General features: G+C 38.1%; 1 protein-coding gene across 9 annotated transcripts in view; it reads right to left on the bottom strand.

Moving 5' to 3' along the window:
• Positions 1 to 20,508, bottom strand: part of TANC2 (tetratricopeptide repeat, ankyrin repeat and coiled-coil containing 2) — a 389,807-nt gene that overhangs the window by 58,180 nt on the left and 311,119 nt on the right. For all 9 annotated transcript variants that reach the window (XM_044744785.2, XM_044744786.2, XM_044744788.2 and 6 more), the window contains 3 exons: positions 17,035 to 17,266; positions 13,302 to 13,468; positions 9,088 to 9,695 (listed from right to left, as the gene is read on the bottom strand). In XM_044744785.2, the coding sequence (XP_044600720.1) occupies positions 9,088 to 9,695; positions 13,302 to 13,468; positions 17,035 to 17,266 (1,007 nt within the window). The remainder of the gene's footprint in view (positions 1 to 9,087; positions 9,696 to 13,301; positions 13,469 to 17,034; positions 17,267 to 20,508) is intronic.

The following is a 20,508-nucleotide window of genomic DNA, read 5'->3' as shown; positions in this document are numbered from 1 at the left end:
ACTTCCAGATCCACTTTGCAATTCACCACCCTAGCCTTGCATTTGCAGGCATCTCTGTTGCCACTGTTTGACTGTGAAATGACTGTGACTATGACTCAAATATTGAGAATAGATTGACAATCCTTATTTTTTTCACCTCTCATCTTAAAAATTCTGCCTGCAGTTAAACTTTGATGGCTGCTGCCTTACAGTCTGCTTGTTGCTATCAATTCTCAGCAAATGACGCCCACACATCCTTGCAAAAATTCTTTCCTCCATCTTTAGCTTATCAGTCAGTAACTGCTTTGGCATGTTCTTTTCATGGCTTTCTAATGGAACCTGAATATAAAATATACTTCTAGTCAGCCTGTCTTACGGTTTCATATTCCATACGGAAAAGCAACAGCCTGACGAAAGTAAACTATAAGTAGCAGACCATACGTAAAGTATGCCCAAGATGTACCTTCGCAGATATGGGTGGAGCAGCATTATTTCTTTTTAAATACAGACTTTGGATAGGAATTTTCTGATTTCTCCTTCTTTGCCTCACAGTTTCCTACTGCCCTTCTGTTCTGTTAAAGCATCACTGGCCCTAGGAAAATGGCCACCTCTCCCCCCTGATGATGAAGTCTTCAGGCAGTTGGCAGGGCTTCCTGAGGCAGAAGAGCTATGACTCCATTGAATTGTCACAGTTTGAAACATCAACAGTAGGCACAGAAGATTTATCACTTCTCTCTTCCTCCTCTGTGTTCCTCAGCTCTTTGTTTATACCTCTAGTACAGCACTCTGCTTTGAATTATAGCTAGTTATAAATGTGTCTGTTAAAACCACTAACCTCTAAGTCCTGGTAGACAGATCTATCTTACTTACATTTGTATCCCCTGCAGTGCTTAACACAGAGCCTTGAATATATTACTTAATAAATGTTCATTGAATGCTTGCTGAAATGCGTATCTTCGCTTACTCCTGATGCATGGTAAAAGATGAACAAAGGACACTGTCTATTGAACTGTGAGAAGAGTTTCTCACTTATTTTCAGTTGTAAGCTTAAAATTAGCACCCCTTGTCATTCTTCTGTTCACTCATTAATTCATCATTTAAGAAAATATTTACTGAGTATTTACTGCACGCCAGGCTCTCTATTAATCATTAGGAGGACCAAGGTGAGCATGATAGAAAAGGTTCCTGTCTTCATTGAGCTCACTCACATTCTAGAGGGGAAAGTGGACAAGAAACAAGTATTCACATACAACAAATTAATAATAAATTGTGATAAGTGTTAGAAAGTATAAAGGTTGCCATGATAAAGAAAACCAAGAGGGACTGACTTAGATAAGGTGACAAGTGGAAGTCTCTCTGAGGAGGTGGCTTAAGCTAAGATCTGAAAGAGGAGCGAGGAAAAGTGAGATTCAGATGGAGGGAATTATTAAGTGTAAAGGCCCAGAGGTGGGAAAGAGCTTAGCAAGTTCTAGGAACTGGTAGATGACTTATTATGACCAGAAAATTGTGAATAAGAGGGAGAATGAATGAGCTCAACTTAAGAGAGGCAGGCAGAAGCTATCTTTGTAATACAGGGCTTTGAAGAATCTGGCTTTGATTTTATTCTAACCACAATAAGAAGCCACTGAAGGATTTTCAGGAGGAGGTTACATGGCCTGATTTGCGTTTTTTAAAAATCACTTTGGTTGCTGATGGAGAAGGGATTGAAGAGGAGACCAAATAGGAGGCTAATGTAGTCCACATGAGAGCCTAGGGTGTGGTCAGCAGAAATGGAAATAAGTGGATACTTACATGTAAAATTTCCGTAGTAGAACCAACTGGGTATGCTGATGGGTACTGTAAATACGTGTCTCACAGCTGTGGGTTCTTATGATTGAGAGGATAGAAGGCTGTTAGTGTTGATTTTACCAAATGTGGAGATCTATCTGCTTTTGAAAGTCTCTAACCCACACATCTATGGACAGCTAATTTTTGACAAGTGAGCCAAGAAGATACAATGGAGAAAGGAAAGTCTCTTCAATAAATGGTGTTGGGAAAAATGGACAGCCACATGCAAAAGAATGAAAGTAGACCATTATCTTACACCACATACAAAAATTAACTCAAAATGGATTAAAGACTTGAATGTGAGACTCGGAACCATGAAACTTCTAGAAGAAAACACTGGCAGTATTCTCTTCGATATTGGTCTTAGTAGCATATTTTCAAGTACCATTCTGACTGGGCGAGGGAAACAGTAGAAAAAATAAATGGGACTCTATCAAACTAAAGCTTCTGCAAAGCAAAGGGAACCATCAACAAAATGAAAAGACAACCTAACAATTTGGAGAAGATATTTGCAAACCATATATCTGATAAGGGGTTAATATCCAAAATATACAAATAACGCATACATCTCAACAAGAAAAAAACTAACCACCCAATTAAAAAATGGGCAAAAGATCTGAACAGATATTTCTCTAAAGAAGATATACAGATGGGCAACAGGCACATGAAAAGATGTTCAACATGATTAACTATCAGGGAAATGCAAATCAAAACTACAATGAGATATCTCCTCAATCCCATCAGAATGGCTATAATTAATAAGACAGGAAACAATAAGTGTTGGAGAGGATGTGGAGAGAAGGGAACCCTCATACACTGCTGGTGGGAGTGTAATCTGGTGCAGCCACTATGGAAAACATTACAGAGATTCCTTAAAAAATTAAAAATAGATCTACCATATGATCCAGCTATTCCACTGCTAGGTATTTATCCAAAGAACATGAAAACAAGAATGCATAAAGATACATGCACCCCTCTGTTCACTGCAGCATTATTCACAATAGCCAAGACTTGGAAGCAATCTAGGTGTCCATAAAGGGACAAATGGATAAAGATGTGGTATGTACACATTGGACTACTACTCAGCCGTAAGAAATGATGAAATCTGGTCATTTGTGACAAGATGGATGGACCTTGAGGGTATTATGCAAAGTGAAATAAGTCAGAGGGAGAAAGTCAAACACCATATGATCTCACTCATAAGCAGAAGATAAAGACAATGACAAACAGACACAGAAAGCAGAGATTGGATTGGTGGTTACCAGAGGGGAAGGGGGGAGGGAGGAGGGAGAAAGGGGTAATTAGTGATGGATTGTAATTAGTCTTTGGGTTGTGAACATGATGTAATCTACATAGAAAACGAAATATATAATGATGTATACCTGAAATTTATATAATGTTATAAACCAATGTTACTGCAATAAAAAAAAATAAATAAGAAAAAAAAAAGAAAGTCTCTAGAGACAGCTGGGTAAATTGCTCTACTTCGAAAAAAGAAAATGTGCTGTCATATCCCACTAAGCTGGCGATAACTCCTTCTGACTGCTGTGCCATTAATCTTGGTTTGACAACCCAGGAAAGCCTGTGGGATTTCCAGTTTTTCATTCAGCCAGTGTTGCTTCAGAGACTCATTAATGGACAAATTTCCTATGCTACTTTCAGTACCAAAAATTTCCCTGAGTCATCTGCTCTACTTCCTCCCCACTTCAGATTTTTAGGTGAAGTTGTTTTAACCAGTATTTGCTATACCAGTCATACCCACCTAAAAAAAAAGCTATACATGTGTTTTTAAACACATAAAGAAATATTAATTTCTTGTAGCAAAATTAAACAATATAGGCGAGCACAAGTCTTTTGTTTTCATTAGTCAACTCTTCTGCATGTCTGCCAAGTCATAAAATGATGCTCTTTCCCCATTTTATCATAAGCAGAGCTATTTCTCTGTAAACTTATTTAGCAAACTTCGCATGAGTTTTTATGACAGTAAGAATAAACAGTCATCAATTTTAAATGGGTTTGGAGAAGAATTCCGATTACCGGACTTTTCCAAACTTAATTTTGTATTTAGAAAAGGAAAAAAAAAATGTTATTGCTGCTCATCTTTGAAAGTTTTAAAGATGGGAACAGCTTGCCTATTTGACTGATAGATGTGAGTCCCACTATTTGTGCTGAAAAAAACAAGTTTATAAGGTTGAAAGACATTCGCGCATTGGCAAACCAGACATACTTCAAGATATACCTTAGATTTCACATAATTTCTCCCTTGAATTATACCCTAAGGCCATGATCCTGGGTCACTAAGGTAATATTGCCAATTTGAGTCTCAAATTTATTCTTGATGCCAATAGGGAGTCGGAAACTGGATTGGATAATAAGGAAAAACTATTTATTGGCAAATTAGACAAATCTCCAATAATATTATAGATCAATGAAATCTTTCCCTGGAAATTACAAATGCAAATCATGAAATCAGAAGACTGACTTCCTCTTAGTGGTAGAAAAGATTTAGAAGGGAAGCAGATTTAGATACAGAACAGAGATTAGAGAGCTAATATTTCCAGGCAGGTAAGATCATCTACTAATAGTCAACTGCTAGTAAAAGATGTTCGCTACTCCTCCCTTCTCTTTAATTCTCTTTTTAAATTGTTATTTTTTAAACATTGGCACCTGAGCTAACAACTGTTGCCAATCTTCTTTTTTTCCCCCTGCTTTTTCTCCCTCAATTCCCCCAGAACATAATTACATATTTCAGTTGTGGGTCCTTCTAGTTGTGGCATGTGGACATGAAGGATGCCGCCTCCATATCCGTGCCCAGGATCCGAACTGCCGAAACCCTGGGCCACCGAAGCGGGGCACGCGAACTTAACCACTCAGCCACAGGGCTGGCCCCTCTTTAATTCTTCCAAACCTCCTAAAGGCTGATTGAGTTCCAGGAGCCCTTTTTTCTCCCATGATCCATGACTGTGCTGAACTCTTTCCTAATGTTTTTAGAAAGCAGAACCCACCCCCCAATTTAAGGATTTGTTGCGGGAGCCTGCAATGGCTATCAGGAGCAGTAACCTCGAGTTTGCGCTTCAGTGAGGGCAAGGTTAAATGCCATCTTGCCTGGAGGCTCATGTTTGGATTAAGAAACCAAATAAACAAAATCACCACAACCCTGCAAATCACTAGTGTGTGGCCATTTTAGACCCATGTATTCTATAAGAGGCCAGGCTGTACAGGTCCCTGGCACGGAGTTAGTTTTCCTTTACAGGGAAAATGCCCTCTTTTTTCCCTTGGACAAACTGGTTCTTCTCTGACACTCTGCTTTGTGGCATGAGTTTTGGAACATCAGGTCTCCAATGTGTAATTCACTGACTAACATGGACAAATAATTAGGAAAAATCTCAACCGACCATTTATTATAAGCAATTACTTTGGTCACAAAGAATTAAGTAAGCACTCAACCATCCCCACAGGTATATGCACGACTTGTATAGCCTTCTCTCTTTCCTACCTGCCATAAAGTTTGCTTCTACATCAACCCAAATTAGGCTTCCAAATCACAACCTCATTTGGTTGTATCAGCTCCATACTCATTAAATAAAGTTCACAACAAGCTTCCTGTATTTTATTCAAACAGTTAAAAATAAGGCAGCTGAGTCTTCTAATCTCTATATTAAAATGCGGCATATGCATATGTCAAAATGTTGATCCGTGAGCTGTTTCTAGGGAAGGAGAGGCCAGATACCATGAAAAGAGAGATAATGAGGAAAGGAAACAGAAAAGAGTGGGGATTTATTCAAGGCTAACTTAAAGCTGTGTGGAAATATTAAGCAGTAATTGAGCAGCACTATAAGGTTGGCAGCCCCCAACTGTCTACTCTATCAGCCTCAAATTTCAACTATCAAAGTCATTAATAGATTGGATAACAAAGGCTGGTGACTTCTCTCAAGCGCCTTACTTTAAATGCACAAGTTGCTTCCAATGGGTTTTCTACCTCCATCTTATTAGCATAATAGCAGAGATTAGTTTATTAGATTAGTGAGCTAATCTGATTTCTCACTGCCCGAGGGAATAAAATATAGGACAGATTAATTTCTGAGTACGACAAAAGTATGACAGTGATGAATAATGGGAAATATAAAGCAGAATAAGGTGGTGAGGTCTAAGGTTTGTGAGTGCTTCAAGAGGCATGCTTTTATTTAGAACGTAAATCCAAAATCTTAGAATTTTTGATGTGATAGATTTTTCAGTGATATTTCACTTAGTTTGACACCCCCTCTTCCCCCCTTGGTTACTAAGCCAAGAAAAGACATCTATAACTCCTTTCTTTCTATGACAGTTATATGTCTATGCAACATTAGGTCATTCTCTCTGGGATGTCAATTCTCTGCCCTGATTCTGGGACAACAGGCAGTCTGATATTTAAAATAAAGAAAACTCTATTTTAGCTGTAGCAATCACCTCTGGCTCTGCTATTTCCTCTTTCCAGCACCATCCTCAGATTACTGACTCTCTTCATCTTAGCAGATGCTATCTCTCTGGGTGGCCTACTTCTGATGAAGATCAACTACTTTTTGGCTTCAGTAGAATACTTTCATCTGTGTCTAATTCCCTAATAAGGTCAACAAGTTCAGGATGAACAACTGAGTGTTGAAAGCCCAGGAAAATGGACTAGAAGAGACAGACCAGTTCTGCCGCTTCTGAGAGCCCACCTTATACAGAGATATGCATGTCAGGTACTGGCCTACCTACTGTGATTTTGGAGGCATTGAGTTGGTCTCCCCTGGTCTAGTGAAATATGTTACATGCTCTAGAGAGAAGCTGGAGAAAATGTGGAGAACAGAGTGGGAAACAATGTACAGGAAGTAGAGGTTAAAGGCCACAAAGACAAACCCTGCCTGGAGAGAGTCCTGCTAATCAGACTTGCCAGAAATGGAAAGCAATTACAGCAGGTTTCTTTGAAAGGCCAGCTTGGGCTTTGCCAATATCATTAAACTCTTAGTGAATTTCCATCTCATTGACCCAGGGGGCCTCAAGCTCTGAGATCAATACTTTAGTAACAAAGCTGGTGCCAGACAGTGCTGAGTAGAAGGCTAAATTCAAGCTAAAATGAAATGTTAGGAAGCTTTTTTGAGAACTCCTCGTCCTGTTTACTACTTTACTCATTGCCATTAGGCGATATATGATGATCCCTGAGCAGCCCTGAATGTTATTCAATCACTAGGGAACAGCCTACACAGCATTTGAAGTTAGAAGTGTTTGCTCTTCTTGTCCCAGTGCATCAGCCTGTTGCCGAAATACTCCCAGTAAATAAACAATGTTGAGACGGGTAAACCTGTAGAGCCACACTATGGCTGCATAAATACCTATTTTCTCCTTTGGGAGCCCCTGAGGGTTTCATCCATTCTAAGGATACTGTTAATTCAGTAGTAGTGTGGCTGCCTTGGACCTCAGCTTTCAATCCTCTGAGATGTTCCAAGATGAGAGAGCAGATCAGCTAGCAAAGTTTCTTTGGAAACTGATTTCAAAGTGTCTATTAAGTAATTCTAGATTGGTCTTTTTCTTAAATACGTGGTTGCCAATTCTATGCATTAAGCATCAGCAGTGGGTACTAGTGGGGTTTATAATAAAATCCTTTTGGGAATGCCATACAATTCATAGGAGAGACTCAGACTTGGTTTTGTTTTGTTTTTTTTTAAATCTTGTGCCCCAAAATGCTAACAGCAGAAGACTGTTGCTGCCTATTCAACTAGCCACAGGACGTAGTTAAGGTATAACACCTGAAGGGTCTATTACTGCAAAGAGAGGCGAGGAAAAAGAACATACCCCAACACTTTCTTTGTACTCTGTACTATTCTAGGCATTATCTCACTTAATTCTCAAAAACTCTAGGAATTATTACTCCTTTTATGTAGATAAGAAAATTGTCTCAGAAACATTATGTAACTTTAGAAGGTCACAATTCTTAGAAAAGGTAGGATTTATATGCAGGTAATCTGACTCAAAAGTTCATGTTCTTTCCACTACAGCATGTTTCTTTTAAAAAAAGTTTCCCTCTCGGAGAAAATAACCACAAAATCTACTGCCTGGCTTAACATCATCATCAGAATCTGGAACTAATTTTGTAATGCATTGGCATGAAGCAGGCTGAGCAGCATGCCCACAAGCACAGTTGTCTCTAATAAGGCCTGGTGAAGAACAGGCCACAAGAGTAAGAAAACCCCAGCTTGGTCAGAGAGGTTTAGTCTCTCTGATGAGTCACAGTGGGAGACATAGGCAAAATTAGCCTATCTTCTTTCTGAGGCAGAATAAGCTCTACATTTGCCAGCTATGTTGTTGGTGTCTTCTCTGTTTCCAGGAAATCAGGAATATACCTGCTTCTGAAAACACCAACTTTATTAAAGGAATAATTATTTTAAAAATGTGGTGTGGAGGAGTGGAAAGCACACCCCACAGGGATGCTACAGATGTAGGTTCTACCCAGGAGAATGGGAAAGTTTCATATCTAGTCTGGTTTGTTGAGCTGAGAAAGATTCTTAAGTCAGGGTCAAGCTCATCAGGAAAGAGTGCTGGGGTAAATCAGTGATGTCTGTCATGGGTGCAGGGTGCGGGAGTGGTGGTACATACCATATATCTGCCATCCCTATTCTATCCCTCCTCCTTTCTCCCGCCTATTAACTTTATGACTTAGGGCAAGTGATTCAGCATCTTAAGGCCTTTATAGTAAAATGGGAATAATGACACCTTATTTATCTAAAGGTAGAGTGGCTATACCAGCTGATCTCTTCAAGTCTTTTTCAGCTTTGAGGTTTAAGATACCATTTTCCAGTGTAAATTTTAGCATCAGCTGGGCTTAATGGGGTTAGTCATGGTGACTTTAACAATGGTATGGCTTTTAAAAGGGCAATGACAATTTTTAAATGATTCTGTTTTCAGTCAAAGAGGTGAACAGTATATCAACTCTTTCTTCATATGTGAAGAACACAGGAAGCCTGTTAAATGGCTAAATTAATTATAGCCTGGGATCCCTAGGGGGATCAGAGAAAATTACTTAGGAAAATACAGGAATGTAGGGATGCATTTTAAATATGCAGATTTTGAGTCTTAAGGAAATAACATTGTGAGAAAATAAGTTAGTTACCTTCATTATAGCCTTGTCTTGAGAAGAAATAGAGATGATGTTTTGTTTATGTGAAATGTTCAATGAAGAACACTTCTCACTGCTTTCAATACCCATGCTCCATGCAATAAATACAAAATAGACTCAGAATTGCTTATTACAGGTCTATGGCTTACCTGGGATCACAGAGAAATTTGGTTTTCTCTCCTTCTTCTCTCCAGATAAGCCATTCTCGAAAAGAAGGATGTACAAACATACGAGTCATGTCTCTGCGCTTGATTAGGAACATGGAGAGGTTCTCCATTCTCTGCTGAAAATCCTCCCATTCTAGTGTGCCTTCAATGCTACCAGCATTGATGGCCTGGAAGATATGTTCATCAGTCAGTGGGTGGAGAGAGGCCACTGCCACATTCAGGAGAGGCATCACCCGGTCAAAGGAAGACTGGGTGGGGAACTTCATATTGCACTGGAGTAAATAAACCTCAGAGAGCGAAACAGGAACTACTTTGTAGCTAGAGCTCTTTAACACTAGATAGCCTTTCTCTATGAGGTCAAATGTGAGTTTCAGGTATAGATAGGACCCTTGACTGAGGGTCTTGAGATGAGAACTGAGTTTGCCAAATGTAGTATTGTCCATTTTGCCATTAAGTGAAATGTTATTCTGGATCTCTGAGCTGCTGTGTATCCGGTGCAGGATGTAAGCCTGCAGGTCCTGGTCTATGGCTTCATTCTCTTCTAGTCGATCCAAAAATATCCTATGGAAAGGCAGCAGCTTGGTAATTTCCTAAAACAGATGGAGAGAGAGAGAGAGAGACAGAAAGACCTTCAGTTTCCCCTAACTCTTATGATAAGCTATGAGGTCTACAAATTTATTCTGAACTTCTGAGTGGCCAAAGAAAAGAGGGAAATATGATCAAATATTAGTGTCCATAGATTAAAATATATTAGTTGCATAGGAGGGACACAACTTTTCCTAATATTGAGACAAAATAATTTTTATGGGTCTTCATAAAGGGTACTTTAGGACTGACTTAATAGTCAATATGCCAAATAACACTCCTAAAATGGAATGCCACAAAATTTTTCTCAATATAAACCATGGCACAATATCAAAATACAATTCACTAAGAGAAATGTATAAGGACTCAAAGAATGCCATATAAAAATGTTGTTCTCTAACCCTCCTAATAAAATGACTGCATTTAATGTAGGCGTTTTGGAGATACCTTAGCCCAAAAAACCACTTCTAAGAATGGGAAGCTTGGTACCTTGGTGATCTGCTTGAAAATTATATTGGGGGAAGGTGATAGGACTTTGTGGTGACTCAAGCTCTGGATTCCATCTTTTCTTATCTGCATACAGACTTTGCTCCTGTAATTATCCACCCTCTCTCCTGTATTAATTTCTTCTTCTCTACTGGATCATATGAACGACCCCATTTTCGTCCCATGCTATATCCCTGTTCCTATTTTTTGCAAAACTTCACAGAAAGGTTTTCTCTACTTACTATCTCTAATTCCTCCCTTCTCATTCTCTCCTCCACTTTTGCAATCAGGGTTCAACTCCACCACTTCACTGAAATGGTTTTTGTCAAGGTTATCAGTAATCTTCACCTTGCCAAACTCAATAATCAAATTTCAGTTCTCTTCTTCCTCAACCTCTCAGCAGTATTTGACAAAGTTGATCACACCTTTCTTTCCGAGTCACTTTCTGAAGCTTGTTCCATAGCATGCTTCCCAGATTTTCTGCTTAGCACACTGGCCACTCCTACCCAGCCTTTTTTGCTGCTCCTTTTTCATTTCTCAGGCATCTGCAGCTCAGGTCTCCATTCTTTTATCTAGCCACTCTCATTCCCTAGAACAGCTTCTTTGGTCCCATGGTTCTAAATATTATATATATATGCAGATGATGCTTAACTTTATGTTTCCAGCTTAGTCATCTCCCTGAGCTCTCATCTTATATCTGTCTACTCAACATTTACACTTGGATGTTTCATAGACAAACTTAATGTGACCAAATCAGAACTACTGAATTCTGCCTACCAAAAAACCTTCCCATGTCAATAAATGGCATTACCATTGACCCTACCACCAAATCGTATGAACTATCTTTTCCTCAAACCAGCATTTACCCAACTGCTCACCAAAATCTTATGATTCATTCTTGCATTTTCTTTCTCGCTCACACCCACATTCAGCCCATCACCAAGTCCTTTTGACTCTCCTTCAAAATACAGTCCAAGTGTGACCACTTCACAGGGTCTCCACGTTTAACACTCTAGTCTAAGCCACCATTATCTTTCACCTGTACTTTTGCTTCTTTGATCGATTCCCTACACAGCCATCAGCCAAAGAAATCTTTTAAAAAGGTAAATCAGATCTCAACACTTTACAAGCCTCCTTGGAGAGGACTTTCCTATCCACCCTGTCTAAAGTAACTATTATCCCCATTTATTCCTTTAACCTACTTTATGTCCTCATAGCACTAACACTACCTAAAATTTTAATATGTTTAATTTTTTACTTACTTACACTTTATGTTCCTCACTAGACTATATGCTTTATGAGTGAAGGGAAATTGTCTGTCTTATTCATTGCCATATCCTCAAGCTCCTAGAAAGTACGTGACACACTTAAGGACTTAAGAAATGTTTGTGGAAATAATGAATGATCAAATATGAGGGTTCATTTTTTAAGACCTATGAGTTATTTAATTGTCAAAGCTGAATGAAAATAACATTCAAAAATTCTTGGTCAAAGTAAGTGAAGTATCTGAGAGTTTATTGCAGGTCTTGATTTATGAAGACACTGAAATTTGGACTTTGTAGATTAATATGTATAGTACTTTTCCTGTTTTTTTGGCATAGCTGAAAAATTAGTCATTTGCTCTACTAAGTCATACTTAAAATATCTTTTGAGGGGCTGGCCCCATGGCTGAGTGGTTAAGTCCGTGTGCTCCGCTTCAGCGGCACAGGGTTTCGCAGGTTCGGATCCTGGGCGCGGACATGGTACCGCTCACTGGGCCATGTTGAGGCGGAGTCCCACATGGCACAACTAGAAGGACCCACAACTAAAATATGCAACTATGTACTGGTGGGATTTGGGGAGAAAAAGCAGAAAAAAAAATCTTTTGAGATTGTACATGGCATTATGTGAAAATATGAATGAGAATGTCTCCTACACATGCATTTAGTAAAACTAGTCAGAGATTGTGTTCTTAGAAGTTCCTTCTCTTTATCCTTCATCTTTAACAATCAAGCTACTGACTAATAATGGTAGATCATATAATTTTTAGTTGTAAAGATGCATTTATGTTAATTCAGTCACACTCTTTAACTCAAATTACTTTGAGATAATAACAAACATCTGCAAAGTGGTGACCAGGATCAGAAATACAGTTTCTGATCAAAGAAGGCAGTAAAGCTAATTGCTCAATACATAGGAATAATACTAAGTACCTGGGAGAGTGGAAAAGGAGGGAGCTAAGACTATTTCCTGTATATTAGCAATTGTTATGAGGGGGCTGCATCAAAATAGTGGTATGGGTATATAATGTGTGAGATATTAATGTTCATCAAAAGAGGTGATGGTTTAGGGAAAAAAGGGTTGAGGAACCCTGTTCCAAACCAAGTGTGACTATGTAAAGAACGGGAGATATCAATTCAGCTAAAATGAAAATGGTAGAGGAGGTAAAGTCATTTGTCCTTTATGGGCTATGTCCTTTATGGGCTAAGTAGCCCATATATCTTTACAGGCTCAGTTCCACATTCCTGCTTCTTCTTCCAGGTCACTAAGTGATCAATGAGTGAGCAGAGAAGGTAATTAAAAAAAAATCTTATCTCACAGGTTTAGTAAATTTATTCTAAATCCCTAACATTGCCAATATTCTTAGAGGAAGGCATACACAGAAGAAAGTCCACCTTCATGCTATAGAAAAGTTGTTCAAGCAGAACCAGAGGGAAGAACTAGAAAATTGGACTCTTGACTGTAGATTGAACTGAATTTTGCACGACACTAAACGATAAAAAATGTAAAACAAAAGCCAAACAGTAAATTAGTGTTAGGGACTCTATTTGCGTTGCTGTCCTCAGGACAAAGTCTAGAAAAATGGACTTCTTTTCATGCTATTTTGAGGGACACTTTATCAAAACTTGTCCACAGCAATGGGAATGGGAATCTGAGCTAAGAGGGCCACGTACGGAGAACATTCTCTCTAGGACATATTTCTTACTCTCAAAACAGGCTCTTTGGGAACTACTCTTGCTAGTGCTGTAGGACATGGTAGAGGTTTAGAAAGAGTTATCACTAAGGGAACACAGACCTAGAACTTTTTCAGTTTAAGCACTCTCCAAGGGAAATAATTTACAGTCCAAAAGCAAGCAAACACATACCTGTAAACTGGTCCTAACTGTTACAATTAGTTTGAGCCAGGAAGGAAATTTTCCAATCATTTTACTCAGAAATGATACAATTGTATCCCCATAATCCGGTTTGTGAAATTCTGCTTCATTTAATCCATCAATTAAGATGATGAAATCTTCATCTGGGATTTTTCTCTCTGAGATAGAAAGAAACAAATTACTTAATAATTACCAAATGGATAAGTGAGTTCTTTTGGGGTCTTTGATTATGTATCTGTTTGGAAAAAAAATATTAGAAAAGGTCTCTTGTGTGTTTACCGAATGCTCAGGGTATATATAATTTATTAAAAAGACAAAATAATTCATGTAGTGAATTCATTTTGTTTCTCAGCAGGTGTGAAAGCTTTTGTCACATATATAATATATGGAGTGTATGTATCATCATCGTTTCCCCCATGTTATCAGTTGTGAGACAGCCTGAGCATTGCAGTTACGAGAATTTGCACATGGAAATTCATTTTTCTCTCATATTTGAAAGAACTGTGTTCTGTTTTCTTCTATCTGATAGCAGTAAAGAGAACAGTATCACATGTTCCTTTGGGAATTTACAGAAAAAGGTTTAATTTGAAGTCAAGAGCATTATGTGGGACTACAAGTGAATGTGTAGTGGGAAAGAAGGGTTGGAGGAAAAGAGAAAAGGAATCCCAGCCAACAGACAGCTCTGAACCAGGCAGCCTGGATCACAAGATCTTACAGAACTAGAAGCCTCCTAGATTATTCCTAAAGCAGCTTCAATCAGACCAGACACTTATGTAATCTTCCCAGGGGAGAAGGAGCCATGTGGGAAGGACAAATATCTGCTACTTTTGTGTTTACTTTCCTCCTGGACTCTACACTATCCTAAATTGACAAAACCAGTTTATCTTTAGGGCTAGGCTGAAGAAGCAGGCTTGGTGAGATTTCAGGCTTTCACTCTCATTAAATGCTTATTGATTCTTGAGTACATCGAACAATCAGAAATTTAAAAATCCTCAGGTTGAATGAACATTATAGTATAAATGAATTGTGAGTAACAAGTAGAAGTTACTAGGATTTTATAGGTTCTGAAAGAAAGCAGGGGGAAGAGGCCAAGAAGTTATGAGTGCCTGAAGTGGGAAATAGATTATATCTGAGGAGGAAAAAGAAGATGCAGCTGGGGACAGAAGGAAAAGTCTGTGGACTTCAGCAAGAGATTAGCTTTTTAAGTCTTTAAAAGAATCAAGAGCAACTGAAACTCCACCTATTTTAGTTTCACATGTGAAAATACACAGATATTTTTGCATGATTAATAAGCCTTTCTATTCTTCCCCTAAAGTTCAAGCTTTATATAAAGGAATTTAATTTCAATTTTAAGTACTCTAAGTCAGTTCTCATATTATGAAGAGTTTTAACTGTTGTTTTCATCTGGCGACTATTTAGGAATAGAAAGGAATTATGGATTACAGCTCTAACTATTAACAATGATTATTAATGAAATGGCATTCTAGATGATGTAGCACTAAGAAAACACATTATTTCTTCAGGGAGTCAAAGAATAAAGGAAGCGAGAGGAGTTGCTTGGAACTAACTGGGATTTATGCAAACATCTTGGGGCTCTTCTGTTCTTGATTTTGAGGACCCTGGCTCCTTTAAGCTTAATAGTGTCTTTAATTTCCCTAGAGAAATTTTTTCCTTTTTTTTTTTTACTTTATTTATTTATTTATTTTTGAGGAAGATTAGCCCTGAGCTAACATCTGCTACCAGTCCTCTTCTTTTTGCTGAGGAAGACTGGCCCTGAGCTAACATCTGTGCCCATCTTCCTCTATATTATATGTGGGATACCCACCACAGCATGGCTCGACAAGCCGTGCCATGTCCGCAGCCGGGATCCCAACCGGTGAACCCCAGGCCACTGAAGCAGAACGTGTGCACTTAACCGATGTGCCACGGGGCCAGCCCCTCCCTAGAGAAATTTTCTAATTGCACTCTGCTTGGCAGATATAATAGACCTATCTGTTGCTACTAAGTACCATTACCTAGCCTCACCCAGTGGTGTGCTGGAGCTGTCCTGTACTGGTTCAGGAGAGCCCAGCACAATATTTTCAAGAGCTGGTTGGTTGTTAAGCAACTGGCAGCTTGAACTTGGCCAAGGTGGGAATATTTATTCACACAACGGAAACCTGCAAATATTACAAATCAGCCCTCCTCCCCCAGCTGGCTGTTAAAAATGTACCAGCACACCACTGTCTCCAGCATTTCAGTTGTACCTCCTTTAACTTCACCCAGGCTCCTTCATAATAAAGTGAGATTTTCAAGTGGAGAAAAGGCTGATGATAATGCATCTGTTGAGATTTTCTTTGGGAAAAACATTCTCAAAACTAAAGATGAAGAACATCCTTTAAATTATGATCTAGACACTTTAATGAATAATTCATTTGCTAATAAAATTAAATTTTCATTTGCATAAATTCCCAGTAGATTATACTATTCATCCCATGAGTAGACAATATATTTCTTTTTTATTAAAAAAAGGAATATTTGCCCCACTTAATCAAGATAATTATATTGTTCTAAATCTTGGCTTTGTTTTTGAGATTCTTTTCCTTTGAAGGAATTACTTAGAAGTCATCTATTAATATAAGTGATATATGAGGTGTGGAGAAATTCCAAGGTTTAAAAAAGTCTAGGGTAAGGTAAAGCTAATATGTGGGAGAGGTATAGACAGAGGTCATCAGAGTTGAGAAGAGAAACTTTGACATCCAATTAACTAGCACGGAGCTTGAAATAACAGAAGACGGTGGCCAGGAGAATAGAAATTATAATCATCTTTTCTTATGAGTACCTCTGAAACCCTTGAGAAAGGTATATAAGTCTCTCAGGAATAAACAGGGTTGCTCAGGAATCTCACGCTTACTCAAATCCTTTTCTTTGGCTTCCAGCATTGACAAAACATTACTAAAAGGATGGGGCAGAGATGGGTGAAGGAGGAGACGGTTGTACTGAGGGCACAGCCAACACTAGAGTTCCAGAGGAAAAAAGGGAGAAAAGGTATGAGCATGAGAGGGAGATGGATTCAATTTCACTTTTTCCCCACTTAAAAAAAATATCTTTATACCTTTTAAATACCTTTTAGTGGACAATTAAATGATTTTTAGTATATACACAGAGTTGTACAACTACAGATGCCGTTTCATTTTACCTAAACTGTGGAGTAATAAAAAATATCAAACATATGGTTCGGATCCTGGGCGCGGACATGGCACCGCTCATCAGGCCATGTTGAGGCGGCGTCCCACATGCCACAACTGGAAGGACCCACAACTAAAAAAAATACAACTATATATACTGCTGGGATTTGGGGAGAAAAAGCAGAAAAAAAAATCAAACACAAAGACTGATTCTACACATAGAAACTACACAACACTGAGTTAGAGCTATGGTTTTACTGATTTATTCGAACTCTACAGAAAGGACTGGAAGCTCTACTATCTTCAGTACAAGAAAAATGCATTATATCTGGAAATGAGAGTGAGAATTTTTATAATAAAAGGAGGAAGTGGCTATTCCTGCTGAAATTTTTATTTTTCAAGTAAAATCTTTTATCTGTTACTGTATCCTGTAGGACATCAGCTATGGAACATTTAGTTTCGGCAATGTGATAAAAATAATCATTTCTATAGCATGCCCCAGGTGAACCTGGGCTCCAAAGCCTCCACCTTTCACTTTCTTTGCACCTCATCTGTACCTTTGTGGAGATTCTCCAGGGGCTCCAGGACTCCCCTCCGGAAGGAGGCCATGGGGTCTTGAACACAGGACCGAAGGCTCAGCATGCTTTGTAGGTGAGGCTCCCGAAGAAGCTGCTCCCGATAGGCTGCCAGCTGAGGCGAGCGGCAGAGCAGGGCAGCAACGTTGTGGACAAATTCTGGTACCAGGCAGGTGTAGGCATTATCCGCTTGGCAATAGTGATAGGCAACCACCTTCAAAAGAAAGATGAGAATGCAGACAGGTTTATCAGTAGCAAGAACAATAGCCATGTTATTATATAATCATTCTCTAACATTGTCTTCTGTCTCCCCATTCCTCAACTTTTTCAAGCAAAAATAAAAGGTGCTAACTCAGAAACTGCCCGAACTAAGATCAGAAATTTGATACAATATTTCTATTATATACATACCATATCAAAATTCACAATTAAAATTTATAAATACAAATTGAGTTTTCTCTCTGGATTATAAAAAATAGGAAGCAAGTCTGAGAATAAAGATTTACATTAATCTCTCTAATATTTATTCAGTATGGAGCAGTATAGAAAGTCTGATCTTATAACAAAGCATTAGGAATAAAATAATCAGAGAAAAAACATGTTAGTCACAACAAACACATATGCTTTTTATAAGTCATCCCCCTCCTTTTTTTGGTGAGGAAGATTGGTCCTGAGCTAACATCTATTGCCAATCTTCCTCTTTTTTGCCTGAGAAAGATTGTCCCTGAGCCAACATCTGTGCTAATCTTCCTCTATTTTGCATGTGGGATGCTGCCACAGCATGGCTTGATGAGTGGTGTGTAGGTTCACGCTTGGGATCTGATACCACAAACCCCAGGACGCCCAAGCAGACCACTACACCAACATGCTGGCCCCAAGTCATCACTTTTTTTTGGTGAGGAAGATTTGCCCTGAGCTAATATCTGTGCCAATCTCCCTCTATTGTTTGTATATGTGATGCCTCCACAGCATGGCTAATGAGTAGAGGAGGTCCACGCCCAGGATCTGAACCCTGAAACCTGGGCTGCTGAAGTAGAGTGTACAGAACCTTAACCACTGGGGTATAGGACTGGTTCCAAGTCATCACTTTTTAAATTATAATTGTTTTATAAGCAGCACGATAAAAAATGAAATAATTCAGATTTAAGAATTATCATTAATTATTTTCTGAATACCCTTTTGAAAAGACTCCTACTCTACAGGTATGGTCATCCTAGCTCTTTAACAAATGCTGGAAATGTCACTTTTTTTTAAACACCTGAAATCTTTCTCATTAAACATAAAAAAAATTGAATGATACAGGAAATGTTAGTATACATACAAAGCTGAGGATAGTACACATATAACTCACGTTGCTTGTGAGTGAAGCAATGGTGTCAGAGTATAATATGGAACTGGAAATGAGAAATTGTGTTTAAAAAATCTCCATTCTTTTCTTTAGATAGATTGGTCATTGCTTTATTACCTATCTTAAGCACAGTGTAAGGAACCCAAAGAGAAAACTTGGCAGCAATTGATCTGTCCTCTCAATGAACAGTGAATGTCAGTGGTTATGTCCACATGGATATAAATCTCCAATTTAAAAAAAGCAAACAGCAAACCTCTGAATCAATGTGAATTTTCATATTTTACCTCAATTGATTTCACATATCGAGGCGAAGCACTGCTGAATAAATCAGCTATAGCTTACCCTTTATCTAAAGTAATGGGATATAAGTTTGAAGATAAATATTCTGAAATTTAGAAAGAAGGTTCTTTCACTGATTTCATTAAAAATCATTTTTGCTCTTGGCTGAATGAGGTTTTATCTAACAAAGGTCAATGCTAAAGTTGCCCCTTCTGTAGCTGCCTTTCTTTCTTTTAGGTATTTCTTTGGTATTTCAAAATAAAGTCTCAATTCTTTTACAGAAATTAGGCAGAAAGACCATTCAACTTCTTCATGACATTAGCACTGTGGCTCATAAGAGGTATTTACTAGACATTTCAAAGTACTTATATAATATATGTGTTATATAGAAGTTATAAATGTATATTACATACAATCTGTCAAAAACATTTTGTACTTTCCTCAAAGTGTCTGTTGACATTATCTACAACTTTCCCTATGTATAAAAATAGGAACTAAGCCTGGGAATGTAGCTTTTTCTTCGAGTCTCTCAATGTACCAGTGTTCAGAGATAGATATTAGATCACTCTCTACAGCTCTGAGGAAGTCATCATGGCCACCCATACTTAGTCATTATTATTCCAACTTCTTGGAAATGGTTCAGAATTAGTCCACCCCCAATAAATCAGCAGATAAAACCTTTATCCTTGGTGAATGCTTGTCTCTCAAAATGACTTGCTGAAATTTCATTTTCAGCTATGTCTTTCTTATATTAGTAATTTTTTTCCATCTCAAGTTTTTCTTACGTTAAATGCTTAAACTCTTTATTAAAACAATTTTATCCAAAATATGTTTGATGTGATCAGAACTGTATTAATTCTTTGAAGAAGACAGTGAGTAAATTTCAGATTACTTCTGTGAAAAGAGCAGGTTTGTAGGCTATACCGACAAAAGAAGAGTAGAGGTCAGTATAGCCTTGGGTATAAAAAGCTTTTGAATTAATGCTGTACACAAGAAATGATAAAACTAAGGATAATTCTCATCAAAGGCCCTAATCAAATGACTGGCTGGCAGCAAATCTGTCAGGCTTGTATTAAAAGTCTAAGGCCTGCACTCTCCAAAGATCATTTTCTACCTCAAATGAATAGTCTGTGACAGGATTAAGCTAATGTCACATAAAAAAAGGGCAGCTTTGAATATCTGAAATTCATTTGGACACAAAAATTTAATTTACATAATGACTGGCATTTGTATCAGTTAAATTCCAATGTGTCCATCAATGGATGAATGGATAAAGAAAATGTGGTACATATACACAATGGAATACTATTCAGCCATAAATAGAAGGAAATCTTGCCATTTGTGACAGCATGGATGGACCTTGAGGGCATTATGCTAAATGAAATAAGTCAGATAGAGAAAGACAAATACTGTATGACCTTACTTATATGTGGAATCTAAAGAAACTGAACTCATAGACTCAAAGAAAAGATTGGTGGTTGTCAAAGTTGAGGGGGTTGAAGGGTGGAAGAAATGGGTGAAGGTGGCCCAAAGGTAGAAACTGCCAGTTATAAGATAAGTTCTGGGGATGTAATGTCACAGTGTCTATAGTTAACAACAAACTATTGTATATTTGAAAGTGGCTAAGTAGATCTTAGAAGTTCTCATCATAAGAAAAAATTTCCTAACTACGTGAGGTGATGTATGTTAACTAAACTTACTGTGGTAATCATTTCACAATATATACACATACCAAGCCATTACATTGTACATCTTTAATATAATGTTATATGTCAACTACGTCTCAATGAAACTGGAAAAAAAGCACTATGAGGGAGGAAATATAAGGT

The sequence above is a fragment of the Equus asinus genome, chromosome 13 (genome assembly GCF_041296235.1).
Source record: "Equus asinus isolate D_3611 breed Donkey chromosome 13, EquAss-T2T_v2, whole genome shotgun sequence".
NCBI classification, from domain to species: domain Eukaryota; kingdom Metazoa; phylum Chordata; class Mammalia; order Perissodactyla; family Equidae; genus Equus; species Equus asinus.
This window is presented reverse-complemented; position numbering and strand designations above follow the sequence as displayed.